This window comes from Taurulus bubalis, assembly GCF_910589615.1.
Source record: "Taurulus bubalis genome assembly, chromosome: 1".
In the NCBI taxonomy this organism is placed as follows: Eukaryota; Metazoa; Chordata; class Actinopteri; order Perciformes; family Cottidae; genus Taurulus; species Taurulus bubalis.
Window position 1 is genome coordinate 17,145,097 of NC_136589.1, and position 23,966 is coordinate 17,169,062.

Consider the following 23,966-nt stretch of genomic DNA (forward strand, 5'->3'; position numbering starts at 1 on the left):
GCACTGCAAAGAAAGAGACTACATGGATATATTATGATAATTTAGATGCTATTCCAGCGTCCCCTGACCTCTGTTCATCCTCAGCCTGGTTCAGTCCTGCAGGTCTGATACTCTCACTGGACTGTGTGCAGAATAGTTTGTATAGTTTCCCGTGGCATTTATATTTTCCATCGTACATACGTATATAATATACACATTATGCTCCACTTTATTATTACTATGACACATCTGCAGAGGTTTGCTTTGCAAGACAGGAAACTCCACTTTCTCCTTAGATGATCAGATCTTCAAGATGGTTTCCAACATGGAAGCCATCTTAAAGGAATATTTCATCCTTAAAATGACTATTTCTACGTCAGTTACTCAGCGTGTGCTACGTTAACTCCTTGAGGAGTAAAATCTTTCATCAATTGAAGCAAATGGACAGCAGGTTTAAACAGGAACTTCCCGAACAGATCATTTTGCTGGTCTCAAGTGTGTTCATGAGCTGCAGAAACAAGCTGACTGATACAGACTGATTCGACTAGGGATAGGTATCGCTTGGGCTTTTCCTGATTCCGGTGCTAAAACACTACTTTTAAAACGATACCGGTGCCGATACTTAAAAAAAAAAGCAATTTTTCTTCTTCAAATTGAACAATATATTAACTGTTTAAAGTAAACTATAAAAATATACAAAACACTTGACTTCAAACTACAGCTTCAAACTTTTTAACTTCAAACTATGAACAATATATTTAAAAAAACAACAGAAACAAGCATCAGGTGGTCTGATGCAACAGAACTCCACTCAGATACGGTTGGATTCTACACACTCTGCTGCTTTACTGGACTACACGTGATCATTAATATCACAATCAATATGGGAGAGCTTTTCTGAACCAGACGAAGCTGCTCCTGAATATTGGCACCGGTTTTCGGTACCTTAGCCATGACTGTATTTTGTTTTTAAATGACGATGAGCTCCCGACTGTTGTTCACCTGCTAGATGTGTTCATTTCCTTCATCGATTCGTCCCTCGCTGTCTTTCTGCCGGTTGGTGCTCAGTAGGGAGAGAAACCAAGACCGTAATGCTGCAAACGGCTGCTGCTGCCGCTGAAAACGAGTCTTTTAAAGAGTGTGACCATGAAACCAAAGCGCCCATTCGGTCGATGGGTATTACAGCGGCTTTAACACTTCTGGCTTCTGATAATTCACAGAATTTCTGATTATCCAGGGCAACCTAAAAAAAAAAAAAAAAAAAACGCCCAACCAAACTGAATATCTTCAAGGATGTGTCGACTTTGCAACCACCTTAATATTCTGGTCAGCGCGCTCTAGGTATTTGGAGCAGTGAGTGATCGCATGCAGGGCAAAGAGGAGCTTCTTTGAAGCTGTTTGCAGGTTAACAGTGAAGTTCGACCCGCCACAGATTGAAGATTATGTTCCATCCTGGTCGCCTGTGATTCAATATCTCAGTTGGAAATGAAAAATTTTGATTAAAGTCCACAGAGTGAAATGCATTCGCTCTGAAACACGGCGAGGTGTCGTGCGCTCGCTTCTTCCGCCCCGACGACGTTTGTGGAGCGGGGATTAAGTCCTGCCGCCCGGGACCTCCTGCCAGCCTGTCGGGGGTTCGTTTTGTGGCCGGAGGTCAGCAGGTTGTGAGTAACCAGTGGCCTTCGGATCAAAAGATGTTCACGATAATCACTTTAAATGCGCTGGATGAGATCTGCAGAGGGTCGTTTCCCAAAAAACAGGAAGCTGCACTTTGTTTGACTGGTCGGAGCTTCGGAAGGAGGATTCCAAAGGTTTAACTATTCATTCGTTCTGACCTGCTCTTGATGCTTTAACTCTCTGAGGCTCCACTTGGTTTATATAATGAACTATCTACCTCTCTACATCCACCCTCTCTGCTCGGCAGCCTGAAGTTCAGTTGAAATTTCATTGAATATTTTGTCACGTGACTGTTGGTCTCAGGAGAGTCCATTATGGCCTCCTAGTTGCACTGATGAGCCCTGAATTTCATGTTATTTTACAGTTTGTGTAAATATCACAATTTTAGGCTTCGATTTGGTTGCTTGGGAAAACTATCGGATACATGAGATCTGTTTTTATTTTTATTTTATTTTTTTTACGGCTTTTGGCTATGATAAACGATAGTTTTGGCTATCGTTTAAAGAACATGTGCTTTTAAATCCTGCATGTCTTGGGGTTGCAAACGCATCAGAGTCCCTTTTTTGTTGATTTGACGAGATCCAAAATCAAGCTTATAATGATGTTTTGATTTTAAACAGCTCTTTCTCTTTAAGTACAAAAATCTTGGTAAAATCACAAGATGTGGAGAAACATTTGTCGGACAAGCAGAATTTATGTCTGAGGCTCAACATCGTAACAATTTAAACTTTAAAGAGTGCTGATCATTAGCATTAGCTTCTCCTTCTGGCTCGAAGCCTCGCAGCTAAACCTTCAGGCCGAGAGCACAAAGCCTCACTGCGACATGTGAATGTACCGTCTTATAGCTCGAGTTCATCGGCTCCTAGAATGTAGAAACCATCCGATGACCTTTCTGTAGGGCTGCACGATTATAGCCAATATCATAAGCACGATTATTTTGATCAATATTGAGATCACGATTATTCATTAATTTTAGGGACAACATGTTTTTATTGCACTTTCACGCTTAAATGAACAAGAACACTGCTTCCATTCGGTGCTAAATTCTGGCTAATATACAAATCTAGGGCTGCAACTAACGATTATTTTAATAATCGATTAATCGGTTGATTATTTTTTCGATGAATCGGATTAAAAAAAAAAAAAAACGTTAATTTCCAACCCTTTATTCAAAAACAGAAGTGATAGTGCAAAACATCTTCAGAAAGTGCACAAACGGGTTGCTCCTTGAACATCCCTGAGCTGTTAATTAAAACAATAAAATGGACTAACACTAAAAACATACACATGTATACTTTACATCTGCCAAATGTGAGCCCTTTTTACTGTAATTGATCCCTCCAGAGTCTGCATTTAGCATACCCTGCTTTATCAATATGTATGAAATACTGGGACAGAGGGAAGCTGTACTGCTACATATAGAGCGTCCTCTTCCTTAAACTCTTTCATTCTGGGTCTCTTATGACCACGACGTCACGTTGTTGGCTAAGCCCAACTACGTGATTTGCTTCATTCTACTTTGAGTAAAAAAAAAAAACCTGCAGCCAGACCCACCGGTGAGCCGGTTTAACGTTCACGAGTGACAGCGTGAACTGAACCAGACCGGGGGGTGACGGCATGTTTCATCACGTTGCGTTTTTTTACAAGCAAGACTGAACTGTAACGGAACATAACGGAACTTTAACGACAATACACAACCACACAAACATGTTAGCTAACGTGGTAGCAAGCTGACTGGTAGCTTCCATTAAAAACAAGTTTGAGGAACATGAAGACGCTGATTGGCCAAGACTCGTCAAAGATCTTCTATGTTTGAGATGATCACAACCTCAGCTTTTCTCGTGTCTCACTCCAATCTCAGAAACGCTGGCCGGCCAGTTGCTCTGCTCCGCTCTTTTTTCTTTTTTTTTTCTCCGCGACTTATTGCCGGCGTAATAATCGCGCGACACAACGAATCGATAATGAAATTCGTTGCCAACACTTTTGATAATCGATTTTTATCGATTCGTTGTTGCAGCCCTATACAAATCTTTGCATCAGGCTGGTCCTTATCACAGTGCATCTCATATTTTATATATAAATAAAATAGTATCAACAGGTAATGTCAGTAAATGAATGGATCGGCTTGTTCTGAGGAGGTGAAGAAGTCTTTTAATTGTTAACTCAAAATTTCTCATCACTCATTTATAAGCAGTTCAGGTCGTGAAGTGCAGCGGAACTCAAAATGACAAACGAGCACTTTGAAGGGTAATTTTGGGTGCCACGCACGCACACACACAGAGAGCTTATCTCTTAGATAACAACGGTCCTGCTGGGACGGGTTCATCGGGTCTGGCGATCGGGTAGAGCATCTCCCTGCTGGTCTGACCTCTAGGTGACCTCCTCGCTGTGGGATCAGAGAGAAGACACCTGCCGACTCGCTCCGCTGTACTTCCGTACGCTTTGTGATGGCTCCGCATTTGAACCAGAAGAGATGAATAAGTTAGAAGCGGCGGTGGAGCCGCAGGCTGACTTGTTGTTTAAAGGCGTGCAGGTTTTCTCTGACAAACACGTTAGTTCAAATAGACACATAATTGGATAAAAAAAAGGTATTTGATTATTGTAATTTTTTAAGAAATTGCGATGAATGGATCATTTTATTAATTAAAATGGCGAGGACTAGATGTATGTAATCAAGGAGAAAATTTCCCCTAAATATTTATATTATTGGTGCTGCATTATCTATTAATATAGATATATAAAAAATATTTAAAAAAATATATATAAATAATAAAAAAAAAGATATATAAAAAATATAATATCAATATAAAAAAATATTTGTAAAAGAAAGATGGTCATAAAAGAAATAGCTTTTTTTTTTTGACTGACAGTCTGCTAGCAGCTGTGAGCGGGTGCTCGCTCGCCCCGGTACGTTGGGGTCCGGTAGAAAGTGTTGGCCCACTGGACAACATGCATCATGTTTCTCTACGTGAAGAGTAGACCAGGTCATTTAAATTGCATGTAAATCCGATGCTGTTTGGTAGATTTTGTTTGGCCTATGGGGGGACTGGGGATCGAGCCGGCTACCTTGTGGTTGCGGGACGACCACTCATCCCCCTGAGCTACAGCCGCCCTCTACATGATGGGTAGACCAGGTAATGTAAATTGCATGTAAATCCGATGCTGTTTGGCCGATTTCATTTTTACTCTAGGTGGCGCTATGACAATCTTAACATTTCTTCATGTGCATGTACTCAGGCCTGGACCAGCATCATGCATGAGGACTATTGGGAAGATTGCATCATGTATCTAGGAGTTACAATAGCTTTCTCTCACATAGCGATTAGCAAAAGTTAGCGGTGGCTTTCGGTCCACGTCACGTCGAGACCGTTGGGTCAATATGCGAAAAAAGCACAACCCATACTCACAAGAGTCTTGGGATCATCCTAGAACAAATGAAGTCGATTGCATACACATTGTAGGACAAGTTGTCTTTGGCAGAAAAGAAAATATAGGCAAAAAGTGACAAAACTAGCCAAAAATCCCAAATTGCCCGAATTACTGTAGCACCCCCTACAGTTTAAATCGTACGGCTGATTTATTGCAAGTTTGGGGATGCAATGGGCACATATATCCCAAGTTTGGAGTCGTTTGGCCAAATCGTTTTAATGTTATGAGTGTTTAAAAACAAGACACGCCCCTAAGAGGTTAATTGGTCGATATCTCCTAAACGTAATGAGATATCTTATACATTTCAATTCAGTGTTGATGAGCCAGTAAGAAGGATGATGACCAACCAAGTTTGGTATGAAAAGGATAAAGTGTTTAGGAGAAAAGTGCAAAATTGTGTTTTTCCACAAAATTCAAGATGGCGGAAAATATTTCTAGGAGAGGCTTTTTTGTAGAGCAGGTGGAGTTGGACATGTGTGAATTTTTTCAAGTCAAAAAAACATTCTGTGTGAGGGGCGTCGCCGGTCCAACTTGTAGGGGGCGCTAGAGAGCCATTTGTTGATACTTTTTTCCCTGGCTTTAATACATCGCTATTTTCGCCAGGCCTGACAAGTGTTCCAAATTTGGTAACTTTTGGTATATGACAAGTCCCCCAAAAAGCAGTCCAAATGGGAAAAATAAAAAGACGGAAGAATAAGAATAATCCCAGCAATTACAATAGGGTCCTACTCGGACTGACTACGTCAGTTGTTTGGACCCTAATTAAGCATCTTGTGAATATTGAACCAACATAAATACTTGGGGTGACAAACGACTGAAGTGGTCGATAGCTCCACAGAAAGTTAGTAAGTGCACCAGCAAAAGAGACGACAACACAAAGATGAACAATAGTCAAATATCAACGTAAATAAATATGAATAAAACAAAGTGCAACTTTTTGATTTTGTGCTTCTTTCTGACCTCTATGGGAGTCAGAAACATCATTTATTTCTGCACAAGTTTAACAGACTTTTCTCTCTCTCTCTCTCTTTCTGTGTGCGTTTGTTTTGTGCGTCCAGACGTGCCGGCGCCGGAGCAGCCGGAGCTGTTCCTGAAAAAGCTGCAGCAGTGCTGTACGGTGTTTGACTTCATGGACACGCTGTCGGACCTCAAGATGAAGGAGTACAAGCGCTCCACGCTCAACGAGCTGGTGGACTACGTGACCGTCAGCCGGGGCTACCTGACTGAGCAGGCCTACCCTGACGTCGTCAAAATGGTGAGGAGGAGGTGTAGGAAGAACACATGCATTCAACATACACAAGGAACTCACACAAGTCTTCAGACAGGGACACAAAAATGTCTCAAGAAAACCAGGCTTTGTTTAAAAAGCGAGCGCACAGACACCAAAAGTAATCCTTAATCCAGTTTCACAACTTTTATATCATAACTCCTTCAAAACAAACTATTCTCAGCCCCTCATTAATGTCTGAGTCACTAGTTTGAACCTCTAGTGTAGTCTTGTCACGCATATTTTTACACCTTTACCCTCTGAACCCCAAAGCAGTTTTGGGGCGTTTTTCTTTTTCCCGTCACATTTTACTCTCCGTGGCCTTGATTTTTACTGCAATATATAAAAGTCCTCCATCTATAAGTTATGTGGAACTGTTGTCACGTGACTGTTGGTCTCATACGAGTCCATCGTTGCGCTGAGAACCTCAGAATTACATTTTTTTTTTTTTTATAAAGGATCTGTTTACTTCAAACGGCTTATTTGGGGACTAGAATTTAAACAAGGCCTTTAGAATGAAATGTCATAGATTTTATGCTTTGTTGTGATTGATTTTTTTTCTGACTGAAGCGTTCGTCACACATGATGTGTTCAAAGACCGTCGGAAAGATAAGAATCTGACCGTCATGACGTTTTTTTACAGCTTCTGGTTGCGATAAACTGAACTTTTGGTCGATGGTTTTAACCCTTCAGGGTCTTAGGCCTTTTTTTTTGATTTTACATAATTTCTTAAATTCACTTTTTTAAAGGCACTTGCGTACGAGATATATATACCCATGTGTTACATCTAAAATTGCAGAACAATCTCAGCTGTCTATATTATGAGGCACAATTGTCATAAGGCAAAGTGATAATATGGCCCTAAAGCTGAAAAATTTAAGTTCGATTTTTTTAATTTTTTTATTCTTTAAAACATAACTTTACTCATGTGGACGAACTGTTTTGGGGATGGAAATTGGTTTACCAAAGGTCTTAGGTTCACAAAAACAGTGAAATATATGAATGAAATGGTAGATGCATCTAAATAAATGTCTAATAACAAATTTTGTATTATCGTTTTTTGAGTAGAAGTGTTGTATGTCACTACTTTCATCAAAATGAGTGAGGGACTGATATAAAATGGGAATGAGGAATGACTTCATACTACAGACCAAGCTTCAAATGAAAGTGTGAAATGAAAAATGAACATTACAACAGTTTGTTTTCAAACAAAATACGTCCTATTATTAATATAATAATAATATGAACTATTTAGTATGTTTACACAATGTGCATGTTTCAGTTTTTACAAGAACAGTTTTCAGAACAAGAACAACATATGTACTCTTTATGTATCAGGGTAGGAAATTTACATATTTTTTAGGGGGCAATTTTTGCCCCCAATGACTGAAATCCAGGGGCATTTTTGAAACTTGTGAAATAACATTTAACCTTTGTTCAAAGTAATAAATATACGTATTTAGGCTCACAGTGTTTCCCTTACCATTATATTAGGGATGGGGGGACCCTCTGCCCCCCATTACATGTTTTCTATAGCACCAGATCACAACAGAAGTAATTTAAGGTTCCCTTTCCCAAAGAACCTTGTTCTGTTATTAAACAAACTAAACGGCCTCATGTTATTTATCTCATCTCCACGACGGCATGTCATTTCTGTCTCTCTATGGTCGCACGTTTACAACTCTTCACTGCTCTCGGTATCGCGCACGGCGGAGTTCCGCCCCGATGCGCACAGACACGAGTGCGGCACAGGTAAGCGCTCAGCGAACAGAGAGAGTCGAAAAATATGTGGCGTGAAAAGCAGAGCGTCTTTGAAACGCTCCCAGGGTGAAGACTGCAGCTCTCCTGCGAGGAGTACCGGAGTAGCTCTCCTGCTCCGGGTTCAGTAGAAACGAGCCAAAGTGCTTGTGTCTTGTACCCCAAAATTATCCTGCTGCCTGTGCTTGCGCATGCGCGAATTGCCGAATCTTGGCTTTTTGCCAAAAGCCGAACTCCGCACACGCAACATCAATCAAGGCGAAAATCTAAAACATTCTATGGCAACTGGACCGGGTCTTATAGGCTACGATGTTTTTGACAAGTTCATTAAATTATCATAATTATTAGAGGAAATTTGGGGGGCATTTTTTGCCCCTCTCCTAGTGATATCAGGGGCAAACTTATATTTCTTAGGGGCAGTTTTGCCCTTTGCCCTCGTGTATTTCCGACGCTGGTATGTATGCACTGTGTACTCTGTATGTACTGTGCTCGTGTGTCGCGTCGCGCAGAGTAAAACTGAACAGTCCTTCCGGGTTTCCTGAGTGTTCATTGGTTGTTTCACACAAAATGTCGACGGACACCTGAATTGACTAATCGCGGTGAAAGCCGGATCTCCACACAGACTCCACAGCCTGTCAGCTCCTCTTACAGGCACACAGAAGCACACAGAGGAGGGGGCCGGAAACTGCAGAGTCTCGCGGATCTAACAGGAGCAGATTCTTTTTTTCTGCGCCGTTTTTCCGCTGAGATATGAATATTTAAAAGACGTAAACACTGTGACGCAAGACCCCAGAGGGTTAAAGGAAACATGCTTTTATATACCCCCGGATGTTTTTGGGGTTAAAGATCGGATATTTTTTACAATTCGAAAGAGAAAATTGAAGATAAGAATTTCAAATTTGGGTAGTGAAGTTTTCCTCTTCTCACAACTCCATTAATCATCCCGTCAACCGGTCAGGAGACTAGGAATACAAAACAAAACCAATGCCCTCCTTTCTTTGATGTTTACATTGTTGAACCAAACACTGTTTTTGCATCAATGACATCGACTCCACTATTTAGAATCAAAGCTCACGGCCACGAACAGCCAAGTGTGGAACAAGCCGATTCGAAACAGTTCATCATCATCACACTCGCATGTCGGAAATCTTCAGAAAGTTAATCTCTCTGCATTAGAATCTGTTTTAGTTTTACTCGTTTGTGGCGGCTCAGAAGTCGTTTACTCCCTGAACACAAGTGTGCACGCGACCCATTTTCCACCCTCGCTGTCTTATGACACACACACACACACACACACACACACACACACACACACACACACACACACACACACACACACACACACACACACACACACACACACACACACACACACTAGTGTCCTCAAGGAAACCTCCTGCCAAAGGGAAACTGAACACAGCAGCTTCAGTGTTTTTATATGTAATAAACAAATGGAGCGTCCATGACTGCGTTCTTTATATGCCAGCTCAATATAACGTTGTTAAAGTTATGGATATCGTTTGGATTATGATATTTAAAATGAGATAAGTAATTAAAATGGAACATGATGCTGTGATCTTCTTGCACAGACGTCTAAAAGACTAGAAGAGACGTTGGTATTAAATACATGTTTTTTTAATGCTCAAAATATGTTTTAAAGTTACGTGAACATTTTATTAAATGTTTGAAGACTAAACAGATTAGTTTTTGCGTGTGTGTTAAGCTGTTTACAATAGTAAGGAAGAAAATAACAAAGTAAAGCAAACGGACAACGTAAAGTAAAAAATAAGAGGAAATGCAAATAATAATAAAGTAAAGACAAATAGAAAATAAAGAATCAAAGCGCACACACACACACACGGCATTTTCCAGTTTGTGTAATAAAGTATTGTAAGAATATAATTAAGTAGTTAGATTTGGAATTTAGAATACATTATTTAATAAAAATGTATTAATATATTGCTACCACTGAGAATGTCATTACGGTAACACAAATATGTTAATATTGTTAATGGTTATTACCCGTTAACGTCATTACCGGTTCACAATTTTGATAAGTAACTTTATTGCTTTACTGTTAGAAATCCAAAATGTGCTTAAAAAGGACGACGGCTCCTTTAAATGGAGAGTTATTCCCTGAAGGATCGAGGAGGACTTGAACCACACATCTAAACTTCTCGTTGAGTGATTGTTGATCCTCGCTGACTCACGGCTCCCTCTTCTCTTCCAGGTGTCTCACAACATATTCCGGACTCTTCCGCCCAGCGACAGTAACGAGTTCGACCCCGAGGAAGACGAGCCCACGCTCGAGGCCTCCTGGCCGCACTTACAGGTAAACATCCATCTTTCCTGCAGAAAGAAACAATTTCCTCCCTCCCTCTGCCCGTCCTTCATCCTCTTCTTGTCTCTCCAGTTGGTGTACGAGTTCTTCATCCGGTTCTTGGAGAGTCAGGAATTCCAGCCCAGCATTGCCAAAAAGTACATAGACCAGAAGTTTGTCCTACAGGTGAGTCTGAGTCCGTCTGAAGCTTTACACCTTCTAGCCGTCTCACGTGTTTTATCTTTTCATCGCTCTCTGCCTCTCTCTCTCTGCCTCTGTCTGTGTGTGTGTGTGTCTCTCTGTCTCTTGCTCTCTTTGTTTCTCTCTCTCCATCTCATATCTCTCTCGGTCTATGTCTCTCTGTCTCTCTCTCGGTCTATGTCTCTCTGTCTCTCTCTCGGTCTATGTCTCTCTGTCTCTTTCTCGCTCTATCATTACTCTCTCTCTCTGGTTCTGACCCTCCCTCTGTGTTCCTCCTCTCCTTCCAGCTCTTGGAGTTGTTTGACAGCGAGGATCCTCGGGAGAGAGACTACCTGAAGACAGTCTTGCATAGAATCTACGGCAAATTCCTGGGTCTGAGGGCTTTTATACGAAAACAGATCAATAATATTTTTCTACGGTGAGTTCTTCAGGCGTCTGTTTTATCTCTGCAAGTAAACATGAGTTTATGTCTCAATCTCTAGTTTCAAGTCTTCTTCAATACAGCCTGATGTTCATTTTGTAAATGACAGTAATTTAGAGTCAAACTGACCATAAAGCAGGAGATGCTTTAGGGTGGGGCTACAAGATGATTTACAGGTCACTCTTCAGTCCTAATATGGTCACTTCCTGTTCAGTGGTTGCAAAAAACAAGATGGTGACGGATAAAACGCTGAACTCGATAAAACAGAAAATGTTATGAACAGAGAGCAGACAGGCAAAACAAAAATGCATTGAACTCGGTCGAAAAAAATACATTGTTTAGTTATTAGTATTATTTCGATGCATGGATTTGGCCATAAGCAGAAATGTTACGCAACATGGAAGTGAACGCAGTCCTCTGTCTATTTAAATGTGAAAGTGTAGTATATATTTATATTTATTTATATATTTAAATGTATTTATTGATTCATATATTTACGTGTATATATTTATTAATTAATGTACATATTTATTTATATATTTAAATATATTTATGATCACAATAGTAGTTTAATAATGATCATTTTGGCCATAATCGTGCAGCCGTACCTTCTTTGTGTTATTTCTAGTCTTCATTCATTGTTAGTTTACAGATCTTCTCTGTTTTCTTTGTTAGTTTAACGTCTCCTGTCTTTTGTCTCTTCCTGTCTGCAGTTTTGTTTATGAGACGGAGCACTTCAACGGGGTGGCTGAGTTGCTGGAGATCCTGGGGAGGTATGCGGAGGCCTCGACCCTCACACACACATCTACACTCACACGCACACATCACACTCCGTTAGCCGATCCTTCATCCAGAGCCAAGAGCTTAGCCCTGTTTTTATTTAGTCGTGCAGATCTCTCAGAGGATTGTTAAGAAATGATGAAGCTGAGTATTAAAATCCTGTTTTGGGCTTCTTTTTTATTTTTTGGGAGCCAAAATCCTCATGAGATTGACTTGTGGATAAGAAATTAAATTAATCCTCTCAGATCGACTTCTTTTTAATCCATAAAAAGAAGACATTTATCAGCTTTTGAGTCAGGAGACATTTTACAACAGTGTTTGCTTCTATTTTTGATCTAAATACGTTTAAATGAGAGCTCCATAATCTTCTTCCAACTACTTCTGTTCAGTTAAACCAGTGGTTCTCAAACTTTTTCTGTCAGGCCCCACTTTGGAGGAAGAAAAATGTTCGGGCCCCACCGCCCCAAAAAAATGGTCCAACTTTTTGTGATTCCTCCATCCGTGCCTTTTCAAATAATAGAATGAAGACAATTGCAATCCCTTTCAAGTAAACCAGATTGCTCCATCAGACAAAAACTACTAGCATGTGCAATCACTTTGTTAGAACAATGCAAATAAAGAAAAATAACTAATATTTGGCAAAAAAAATTACATATTGTGGCTGCAAATAACCTGTTTTGCACTGAATATCTTTTCAAGATAATAACAATAACATTCAACCTATGCAAAACAAAATGAGTGCAGATGTGTGAGCATCACGTTGTATCAGTATTAGTGGCTGCAGTGAGCTGCTTTCCTCTACAAATATTTTTTAAATGGGGTTGTAGATTTGATACGGCCGCTCTCAATTCATGCTCAATGTTGAGCGTAGATCTATATTTTGTTTTGAGAGACGCAACAGCAGAAAAGACCTCACGGAGGCTTGAGCAAAAAGCCAAGAATTGGCGAGTCGCACATGTGCAAACGTAACCTGTTAACGGCATAACATGAACTTTTCCATGAAAGTACAGGAATTTCGGCATGTATTTATTAATGACTTCTTTTTATGTCCGTGTACTTTGTACTTTTGTACTATGTAAAGTCAACATGTTCATAAGGAGAGTGGTCGTCCGGAAACCACAAGATAGCCGGTTCATCCCTGGTCTCTCCATAGTTTCATGTTGAAGTGTCCTTGAGGAAGACACTGAAGCCCCAGTGCTTCACAGCAGCACACTGCTCCTTAAATACTAAGGATGGGTAAAATGCAGAGAATAATTTCCCCACTGTGGGATTAATAAAGGATTCTAATAAAAAAAAAAAATTAAAACAATTTTTTTTTTTTTTAAGAATCTGCATCACGCCCCACTCGAGCAGACCTGGGCATCTTACGGCTCTCCCAGTCTGGCTCGCGTGAGGTCAATCAAAAATGAAAAATAAATAAATAAGGTGCACGCCATGAATGCAATACAAACTGCACTGCTTTTACTTTGAAGGCGATTTATTTATGTGCGTGCGTGCGTGCGTGTGTACACGCGCGCGCGCGCTTACGCAGCCTCACAACGGGCAGTGTTGCCGACTTGGAGACTGAAGTGAAAGCGTATTGTTATTCAGTTTCTGTCCTCAGCGGGTGATGCGGCGAGACCCCCGCCTCCCAAGAAGCCTCGCGCTGCAGTCTCCGCCTCCAGATTGAAAATGAATCACGCAAAGCCGCCGCGGTCTGATACACTATAGCAGAGCACTTTAAGTCAGGATCACTTCTGGATTTTTATTCTTCTCTCAAAGAGGAGAACTTTCCTCACATGAGGAGGCTCAGAAGATGTTGGTTCTCTTTGGATCTACCTACATGAGAACAAACATTCTAGTGATGAAGTTCAACAGATCAGATCCTCTCTCACTGATACCTGTCAGCTGTCCTTCATCTCCACCTCATTCAACCAGACTTCATGCTCTTGTTCAAACCAACACAGACTGGACTTTTCTCACCGAGTAAGAACAACTGAACTGAAAAACATCAAAAGCACTTATTGCTTTTGTTTAAAGTTAATAAATTGCTGGTCTTTAACATACATATTTAAGGTAAGGTTGAAAGAAATCTTACAAAATTACATTACATTTTTTACTTATTTTCATAGCCTTATTGTAACATGTATTCTTACCAGTAGCAGCTCAAAACCATATCATTTACTGTTTTTTAATAAAGTAATAACATTAATATTGAGTTAATTGAATTAAGTTCAGAATTGGTTTGGCCCTCCACAAAGGTCCAAATTTCTCATTTAGCCCCTTGGGAAAATGAATTGCCCACCCCTGCACTAGAGGGTCGCGCCCCACAGTTTGAGAACCACTGAGTGACACTTTGACAATCCAAATTCTCGGGACCTAAACAGAGGTTTTCAGACCTAAAAAGGTTCAGAATGAAGCCCAAAATTAGTAAAATATAAAATTAAGCAATGATAAATTTGAGTAAATATTTTCATTAATATCAGCTTTACTCTGTGCACTTCATATTTCCAGCAGCAGCGAATATATTGATAATTGTATTATTATTATTATTATTATTATTATTATTATCTTTCATTATATCCAAGTTAGAGATCAAACAGTAACACTTTGGGCTGTAATTGATTAACCTCATAATCAGTCTGTTGTTTGTGTGTTTTAAAATATAAATAAATTAAGAGTTGGTCCTTCCACCAAAAGCTCTATTAATCAATAAAGTATTGAATCAGAATGAAAACAGAGTGCAGAAAAGATCTTATTCAGGTTATTGGTTCACGCCGAAGGTTCGAGGATGGGGAAAGTACATGTGCTACTTCCTGTTAGCACTAGGTGGCGCTATGGAGATATCCTCAGGATGGCAATGTTATGGCGGGTTCGACAGTGCTTTTTCTGCCACCACGCCACAGACACATAGTTCCATGTATTGTTCCATGCAAGAGGCTTTTTTTATTGCTCTTTGTGGAGATTAAAAGTTCCCAGTGAGCCTGAATGTCTCATCTCTGTATTTGTCCTCGAGGCTCCATCGCAGTATAATTGCTCCTCTTCATGTCTGCAGATCATTGATCTTCTGTTGCTTTTTTATGGCGTCACAATGAAACTCTTTCATGTGTTCATGTTTCATTTATCTTTATATGTTCTCTCTCTCTCTCTCTCTCCCCCCTCCCCCCGTCTCCCTCTCTCCGTCTCCCTCTCTCCGTCTCCCTCCCAGTATAATCAATGGTTTCGCTCTGCCATTGAAAGCGGAGCATAAACAGTTTCTGGTCAAAGTGTTGATCCCCCTCCACACTGTCAGGAGTCTGTCCATCTTCCACGCACAGGTAAGGTGTGTGTGCGTGTGCGTGTGCGTGTGCGTGTTTGAAGTGTCAACTGACAAACAGCATTTCCAAGTAGTATTATTGTCTCAAAGACAACAGATAGCTTTTGTTTTCCTCGACTAGTGTCAAATGTGGCGATTTATTTAGACGATCAAGGGAAATAACAAACATGTTTAAATTAATAGTAATTTGATCGTCTATGTCCATAATGGCGTGCCGGAAAAAAGGCTCATGACCGTTCTCTTACACTGAACTCGCAAAGCGCTCCAGTGTGTATGTATGTATGTATGTATGTATATATCTCTCTCTCTCTCTCTCTCTCTCTCTCTCTCTCTCTCTCTCTCTCTCTCTCTCTCTCTCTCTCTCTCTCTCAAAGGCTAACGTGTGTTCTAACATGTGCTCTCCTCTCAACAGTTGGCGTATTGCATTGTACAATTCCTAGAGAAAGACCCAACATTAACAGAACCAGTAAGTATCCACTAAAACCAGCAGCAAGATGTTTAACTCCAGACAGTTTGTCAGCTAAAGTTAAACAGTTTAATCAATCAATCACTGCCACAGTGCAGTTGTCTTGTAATCTGTGTATATATGTGTGTGTGTGTTCCGCCCCGATGCATTGCACACAGTGGACAGAGCGTGTGTGTGTGTGTGTTTTCGCTGCGCTCTGTCCACATCGGGGCGGAACTCCGCCGTGAGCAGCACAGAGAGAAGAGTTATAGACGCGACAAGCTGTCGTGTAGATAAGATCAATAACATACGGCCGTTTAGTTTGTTTAATAACAGAACAAGGTGTAGACCTGTTAATTAGTATTAGTTATTTGGGTGCAGGTGGCCAACACAGCGCCTCCATGTGGTGGTGAATAGAAGTGAAAAACAAACGTCTGCGTCTCTTCCTCCTCCTCAGGTCATCAGAGGCTTACTGAAATTCTGGCCAAAAACCTGCAGTCAAAAAGAGGTGAGGCTTGTTGTTTTGTGTATACTCTGTGTTTGTGTGTGTGTAGTAAACGTCTCCCTCCTGTGCTGCGGTGGCAGGTGATGTTTCTCGGGGAGCTGGAGGAGATCCTGGACGTCATCGAGCCCACGCAGTTCGTGAAGATCCAGGAGCCGCTCTTCAAGCAGATCTCTAGATGCGTCTCCAGCCCACATTTCCAGGTCGGTTAACCGCCAAGTCGGCGTCGGCTCACCGGCACCGTGGGGTTGAAACCAGCATGTTTATTGTTTTTATTCTATTCTTATTGTTATATTCTATTCTATGTTTATTGTTATGCACCTTTCACTGAGTCATTCCTTGTTTCTGCAACGTACTCGGACAATAAATACTTCTGATGCACAGAATGTATTTCGGTACTTTGTGGTGCAGTTTGGATTTAAAGGGGAACACGTCTTAACCTTTAAAGAAGATATAAAACATGACCTGAGGTTTACGGTTGTGTGTGTGTCCCAGGTGGCAGAGCGAGCTCTGTACTACTGGAACAACGAGTACATCATGAGTCTGATCGAGGAGAACTCCAGCGTCATCCTGCCCATCATGTTCGCCAGCCTCTACAGGATCTCCAAAGAGCACTGGAACCCGTGAGTGAGGCAACAGCCAATCAGAAACAAGATGCTCGTGTTCATGTGCAGTCTTTGGCTAGTTTTTTTGCTCATCGGCAGCGTTGTCAGCAGGTTTTCTCCATGTGTTTTCTTGTGTTTTTACCTAAAGTCCACACGAAGCCGTCGTTGCCACGTGAGGACTCTTGTTTACTGTAAACAGAAGAGAGCGGCGTCTCTTTGCTGTCATGGAAAACCTGGAAAATAAAATTCCAAAAGTTTTGGAAAAGTCATGGAAATGTGTTATATTCATATGTTCATGACGTTAATTTTCGCTGAGTTTGAAATAATGAATATGCTTTTAAAAGAAAGACGCTAAAAATATAAGCAGGCATACATACAGGCATCTATATAAATGTTTATTCTTTTAATCAAACTATTGTCTCATTCATTTGTGTCATTTAAGGTATACTGTATGCTTTGGAATTCTCATTGTTTGTTTAAATACTACATGTTCTCCCTTTTTCAGGTATACACTGAGATTTCACGAAATGTTTAGTCATGAAAATTTGGTTTAAAGTCATGGAAAAGTCATGGAAATCCATTGGTCAAAACGTGTATGAACTAGGGGTTGAGGGGAAAATCGATACATTGCCGATATTGTATCGATACACAGAAGCCAAGTATCGATCTTTTATTTAATCAATTATAAACCTTTTGGTCCTAGAATAATAAAATCAATAGCTTTTTCAGTCCACTAGATGGTGCTGTGTTGTTTTTGTGGTGAGATCAGCAGAGGTCCCGGATCAGTGCGATGGTAGGAAGTTGGTCAAAACAAACATGGAGACATCCGAGAAAGAAATTAGAAATGCGCCGTTCGCGTTTTAATCAAACGTCTTGACTTCCTGTCACTCGTAGCGCTGCTGCTCGCACAGCTGTTACACGAGGGCGTTTGATGTTCCTACGTTTTTGGAATTTCCACAACAATAATATAAAGCAGAAAGAGTGGTTATTTCCATGATGGATGGCGGAATATGTTGACAAGCTTTTCCGTTGTGGACAATTGGCGGTGTAAAAAGGGGAATAAATCGCATTACTTAATATATTGTGATAGTATCGAATCGGGACTCAAGCATCGTGATAAAATTGAATCGTGGGACCTCTGGTGATTCCCACCCCTAGTATGAACCCTAACCGTTGAGTGCATGAGACAAATACAAATCTGTTGTTCGTGAGACTGTACTCGCGTTAGCCGGGAATCATTCGTCTCGTCACCGCCATAAGACTTGCACGTCTTTTCTCGGTAGAAACATTGATAATAAAAAAATTATAAAATCACACATTAACATTTACAAGTGTAATTTCCTTGAGATTTGAATGATAAACACGTGATGCATACAGCCTCTGTGTGGTTATTCAGTACTGATTTATAGTTTAGAGACGCTGTAAACCTGGATGTTTACGTCATCACTTGTGAACTTTGACCCCCTCCTCTCTCTCCCCCCCACAGGGCCATCGTGGCGCTGGTGTACAACGTACTGAAGGCCTTCATGGAGATGAACAGTACCTTATTCGACGAACTCACAGCCACTTACAAGTCGGACCGCCAGCGGTAAGGAGCCGCTCACCTTCACGCCTCCGTAGGGGTGTAGGGGTTCAAAGCCGCGGTGCCGATGAGTGTGTAGTAAAGTTAATGTCTTAGAGTGGATTTAAATGAGATGACGTCACAATGAGGTCGGGTGTTCGGCGGCCAATCGAGACTCAACGTTCACTCAAAAGGGTTTTATTGTTTTATTTTTACTTTATTCCACTTTTAATACTTTTTCTGGTGAGCTGTAGTTCAGTCGTTCATGGAGCTCAGAAGAAGAGCCCGGCAGACGTTGGTGTCGCCGTGAGGTTTTACCTCATTAGGAATTATTATAACTTTGCTTTTAATCTCTAAAAAAAAACTAATGACGTTCCCGTCAGACTCGGCTGTCAGGTGGTGCATCGGTTAGCTCAGTGTTTTTCAACCTTTTTTGAGCCGCTGCACATTTTCTACAATAAAATAAATAATAAAATAAATAAATAAAATAAAATCCCCACCTGTAATAAATACCGCCCCAGTTTGATGAATGCTGACTTAAAGGAAACATGGTGTTAATTTATTTTAATGACGACCACAAAGTGTGCAGGCTTTGTCACTGCAGTGTGTTTTTAGGGCTTTTGGAAGAATATTTCCACAGCCTCTCGATATGCAAAGTCAGAAACGTCATTGATGGAGCTCCGCGGGCTGCAGCTTGTTGGATGTTTGTCTTGACCTGCAAACACATGAACTGTTGGGCTTTAAAAGTGAGAGATCATAGCTTAAAATAGTGATAGCTTCAGCAGCAAATCCCATAGTGAAAAGCACGCAACATATTTTTTGCCGCGCTCTGTCCACTGTGTTCAGTGCATCGGGGCAGGGAAGAGTTGTAGACGCGACCCAGAAATGACATGCTGTCTGTAGATAAGATCAATAACATACGGCCGTTTAGTTTGTTTAATAACAGAACAAGGTGTCTATATTACTCTGCCAGCCACTATATTGCAGGCTCAGATGCTCAACAATGGAAAATCATTTGCGGCAACTAGCTATTTTTTTTTTTGGACCAATTAAGTAAAATTGGATATTTTTCCACGGCACACCTGACGATCTCTCACGGCACAGTAGTTGACAATCACTGGGTTAGCTGCTTAAACATAAGCTTCTTAAACTGGCTGTTTTGATCCATGATGATGACCAGGATAATGATTTTTATTTTTGTGTTTAGTCAGATAAATCAAATAAACGATAAACAAACAAACTAACGTAAGCGTAGCTTTAAACCAGGTCAAAGGGCAAAGCTGGTAGCTTCACATTCGGCACGTTAAGTGTTAGCGAGCAAATATAAAGTGTTGGAATCGACTACTACTTTATTATTATTATCTACAGTTTGCTCTTATTGTAACGTTACTATCCTGTTCTATATATCACCCTCACTGTCACTGGAGAGTAAAGTTGTACATTTACCACCTAATTATGACGCTTTGACATCGTTAACGGCCATTTTTAGTTTTTCTTTGGTGATTAGCTTTAGCTGCTTTTAGCCATTAGCCTCTTTGCTAACGTGCAGCAAAAGTGTCGGAAAGCGAAATACATTTTTTTCTTGAACACAGGAAAAAAGAAACGTAACCAAACATAGTTTAAATGTCTTGGTTTATTTCCAAAGTGTGTTTGCACACACAAGGAACTTGACCTGCTGCTTATAAACACGGTGCAACAGTATTAAGACGTAAATACAAATAAGAATATGGAAATTCATTATAGAATATTATTTTAAAAAAACAAGGAAAGAGTATGTTTAAAATATGTGGTAAAAGAGAAAACGTAACATAGCTGGTGCATCAAACTGCTGTAGTAATAATAATAACTTTTATTTATATAGCACCTTTTTAAACAAAGTGCTTTGACAACCAAACCCCAAGCCAATAAAAAGGAAGCAATAAAACCAAAAGATGCGACAAAAACAAACTAATAAATAAGTAAACTAATAACAAAGAAAAGTCAGAGTTAAACAGGACTCATCCGCAGAATATGTGTTTTGAAAAGCAGCGTCTGGAACACGCAGTAAACCTCGTCCTCCATGTTTGTTTGTCCGTTGCAGTGAGAAGAAGAAGGAGAAGGAGCGGGAGGAGCTCTGGAAGAAGCTGGAGGACTTGGAGCTGAAGCGGGGCCTTAGGAGCGACGGCATCATCCCAACTTAACGAAGACAGTGCCGCCAAGCCCCTCCCCCTGACCCCCCCACCCAACCCCCCGACATCCCCGCTGTGACTCCCCCTGCCCTCCATCTTCACCCGACTCCCCCACCTGCCCCTCTACATCAGCCACGTCTGCCCAGATACCGGCCACCGTCTGCGGATCGACACGGAGCCCGCTGGTTTCTTAATTGTTTTTTTGGGTTGTTTTTTTTTCTTTATATTTTCTTTTTCTTCTCCTCCTGTGTTTGTGCGACTTACTTTACAGTAGATTCATCACGTCTGTTTCCATTATTTCAACAGCACTGTAAATAATATTTTTTTTTCTTTTTCTTTTTTTTTCCCCCCCTTAAACTGATATTATTGCAAACAGATAAACAAAAAACAATAATAATAATAAAAAAAAGGAAGAAAAAAAATAGAAAATGAGAAAATTCCTTGTGTGGGAGGGGGAATTAAACAAAACAACAACAAACCGTTTGGACTGTAGGACGTGAGATGAACTCTTGAAAAAAAAGAAGAGAAGAAGATTGATTTAACTCTTCATCCTGCTCCTCCTCTTCTTCAGTACAGTCCTGCGAGTCATTTTTATTTTCCTGGTTCTCCTCTTTGCTCCTCTTCTCGTTGCCGCCATCCTCTCTCTCCTCCCTCTCTAATGGTGCGTCTGTCATTTCCTTCCCCCTCGTGTGGGACGTCCGGACTGATAATGGTTCCACCCACCTGTCTACAGGTTCTCCTTCCCGTTTTAAACGGGACACATTTAAAAACAGGAAGTTGCTCGCTACACAAACAGTCTCCTCTGAGTGCGTTTACATGCACGTTCACGAGAGTTAATATTCCATATACTTATTTGTATTCTTCAGTCTGGGTGCTACTTTTATTTTATTTTCTCCACAAAACATAAATAATTTGATCTTTGCATTAAAAAAAAACACCAAGCGAATTATTTAAGCATAGTCGTGTTATTTGTTTTTAACCATATTTCCTGTGGCTGTTTCACAATAACAGCAGCAGCAGTTTAAGGTCACACCTCTGATGCAGCTGAAATGAAATCAATCAATCAATCAATCAATCAATGGGGGAAACTTCTGTCAGTGAGATGAAAATTACCAAAGTTGAAGAATATGCACTCGTCGAATGGCGGACTCCGCCACAAACAACGAAAACTACTATCAAGGTATTTTCAGAATGTAAATATACTGATGGATTGTTTGCATAAATATTGAGTATAAAACACAATTGGGGTTTGAAGTAGTTTCCTCCACTGCTGTGTGGGTAGTTAATTTTCTTCTTTTACTTTGGCACCACCTGGTGTCCGACCTTGACATTAAACTGAAAACTAAAAGTTGGAAGGGAGACTGCGATAAATATGCCACTGATTGTATAAATATCAACGCGAAGCAATGAATTAACTAGCTGATGTAGTGAATGACAAACTAAATAATTAAAGTCAATGCACAGATAATTAAAGTCTTTTTTCTTTAAATCTTTCATAATTTTTAAGTCAAGCGTCGCCTCCTGTTTTGCTCTTTCCGTGGATGAGCTCACATTCTGGTCGTTTCAGATCCTCATTGATTTTTACTTTCCTCTTTAACTTCCTGGTGTCGCGGCTTCATATAAACGAGGATATCAAATGTGTGGATCTGCATGTAAACGCACTCGATTCATTTCCTCAAACAAAAAAAAGATGGACAACTTCTCATCCAGTTAATTGTTGTTATTATTTTTGCCCATCTTCTTATTCTTCAAACCTCTTTTTGGCCCCTCCCTCCCTCCTCACCTGCCTCACCAGGTGTCCCAGGTATCAGTCTGGCACTGGTACCCTCCGGCCATAATGGGGACTTTCAAAACAAAACACAGACACAAAAAATCAAAGTCTTCAGAGGAGCGACAAAAAAATTTAAATATTTTTGTGAAAAGACGAGCGCCCCTGCCTCACCTCACTCTTCCTCCTCTTCCTCCTCCGCCCACCGGAGGGTGGAGAAGGATGGGGGGCCGCGTTGACTTCACAGTATTACAGCAACAAAAAGACAACCCTGTACATTGTTATTGAATGCAGTACACTGATAATCTTGTATCTTGTAGTAATTTAGCCTATGTTTTTTGCTTAGGAATCTGTGGAGAGGAGTATCCAGTATATAAAGAGGTATTATGGAACAACACTTCCTGGTATTTATGATAGGCTCCGCCACCTGCCCCGCCCCCTTTTTCTTCCTTTCTGTCTCACGCCTCCCTCTTCTCTTGGTTTGTATCTAATTTTTGGGATATTTTGATGAAGTTTCTTTTGACCATTGGATATATTTTTTTTAGTTGGGGTGGGAGGGAGGGGTGAGGGCAGGTAGGCAGAGGGAGGAGGGGGAGGGGCTAGAGGGGTGAGGCACGGAGCAGACCACTTTGTCCCGATGGGGGTGTGATGGAGAAAAAAAAGAAGAAAATCCCCCCCCCCCTCGCAGAATTAATGTGTGCTTTAGAACGGCCCGGCTATAATATGATTTAAAAACTGAAAAAAAAATAAAAAAGGGTTGGAGAAATACAAATGTTTAATTATTTTAAAAAAAATAAAGAGATATTAAATTAAACCTGTTTTGTGATAAAGCTCAGACACTGGATTGCTTTATTTACGTGTGTGTGTGTGTGTGTGTGTGTGTGTGTGTGTCCATATAGATATGTTTTTTTGACAAAAGGGTGACAATTTGATTAAAAAAAAAAAAAATAGAACAAAACAAACTTAAATGTAGATTTTCTTTTTCTTTCTTTGGACAAAAAAACAACTAATTTAAAGCACAAAATGTCAGAGAAACAACATCAATAATCTGGCGTTATTGTATATCATTTGTATTTGTCAACAAATCCCATGAGAAGATCAACAAACGAACAATGTGTGTCCCAACTCTTCCTCTCTGTGGCTCTTGGCTCCGAGCTCACTGGTTCCTACTGAAGACGTAAATAATAATAATAATACACTTTATTTACTACTGACTTAATATTTAGTACTTCACCGAAAATGCAACCTATTCAACAAGGGCAGATATACAGTAATTTACTCAAATATACAAGTAAAATAAAAGAGATTATCTAGAATAAAAAAGTGAGACTAATTAAATAAAATAGGGTTTCAGTTGTCACTGAATTGTTTAAAAGTTTGTTGTCTTTAAAACACAGATGTATACTTTCATCAGTACTGATCAGTAAGGAAGTAGTGCATTTTGTTGAGAACTATTTTCAGCGGCGGATGAATCCACACATGGAGCTCTCGTGAGTATTTGTATCATGGAAATAATAAAATAATAAAGGTTCACAGCAGTAAAATAAATCTACTGCGCCTGGAAACAGTATCCAGTTCCATTACAACAGTATTATTATTATTAAAAAAAAAGTTGTATTAAATGTCATCGAGGTGATCATGTGACTGATCATGAGACACTCGGACTGCAGACAGGTGGACTTTATTTAACTAATTATGTGACATCTGAAGGTAATTAGTAGCATCAGGTCTTATTTGGTGATAAAATATAACTGCATAATTCATTCTCTCTTCAATTTATTTTATTTGTA

The 23,966-nt window shown here is 40.3% G+C and overlaps 1 protein-coding gene across 1 annotated transcript in view; it reads left to right on the forward strand.

Moving 5' to 3' along the window:
* Positions 1 to 22,721, forward strand: part of ppp2r5eb (protein phosphatase 2, regulatory subunit B', epsilon isoform b) — a 46,614-nt gene extending 23,893 nt beyond the window's left edge. The window contains exons 3-14 of the mRNA XM_079227849.1: positions 6,144 to 6,340; positions 10,341 to 10,442; positions 10,524 to 10,616; positions 10,919 to 11,049; positions 11,766 to 11,825; positions 15,020 to 15,128; positions 15,540 to 15,593; positions 16,030 to 16,080; positions 16,158 to 16,277; positions 16,570 to 16,697; positions 18,166 to 18,267; positions 20,321 to 22,721. Of these exons, the coding sequence (XP_079083975.1) occupies positions 6,144 to 6,340; positions 10,341 to 10,442; positions 10,524 to 10,616; positions 10,919 to 11,049; positions 11,766 to 11,825; positions 15,020 to 15,128; positions 15,540 to 15,593; positions 16,030 to 16,080; positions 16,158 to 16,277; positions 16,570 to 16,697; positions 18,166 to 18,267; positions 20,321 to 20,420 (1,247 nt within the window). The 3' untranslated portion in view covers positions 20,421 to 22,721. The remainder of the gene's footprint in view (positions 1 to 6,143; positions 6,341 to 10,340; positions 10,443 to 10,523; positions 10,617 to 10,918; positions 11,050 to 11,765; positions 11,826 to 15,019; positions 15,129 to 15,539; positions 15,594 to 16,029; positions 16,081 to 16,157; positions 16,278 to 16,569; positions 16,698 to 18,165; positions 18,268 to 20,320) is intronic.
* The last annotated feature ends 1,245 nt before the right edge of the window (positions 22,722 to 23,966 follow it).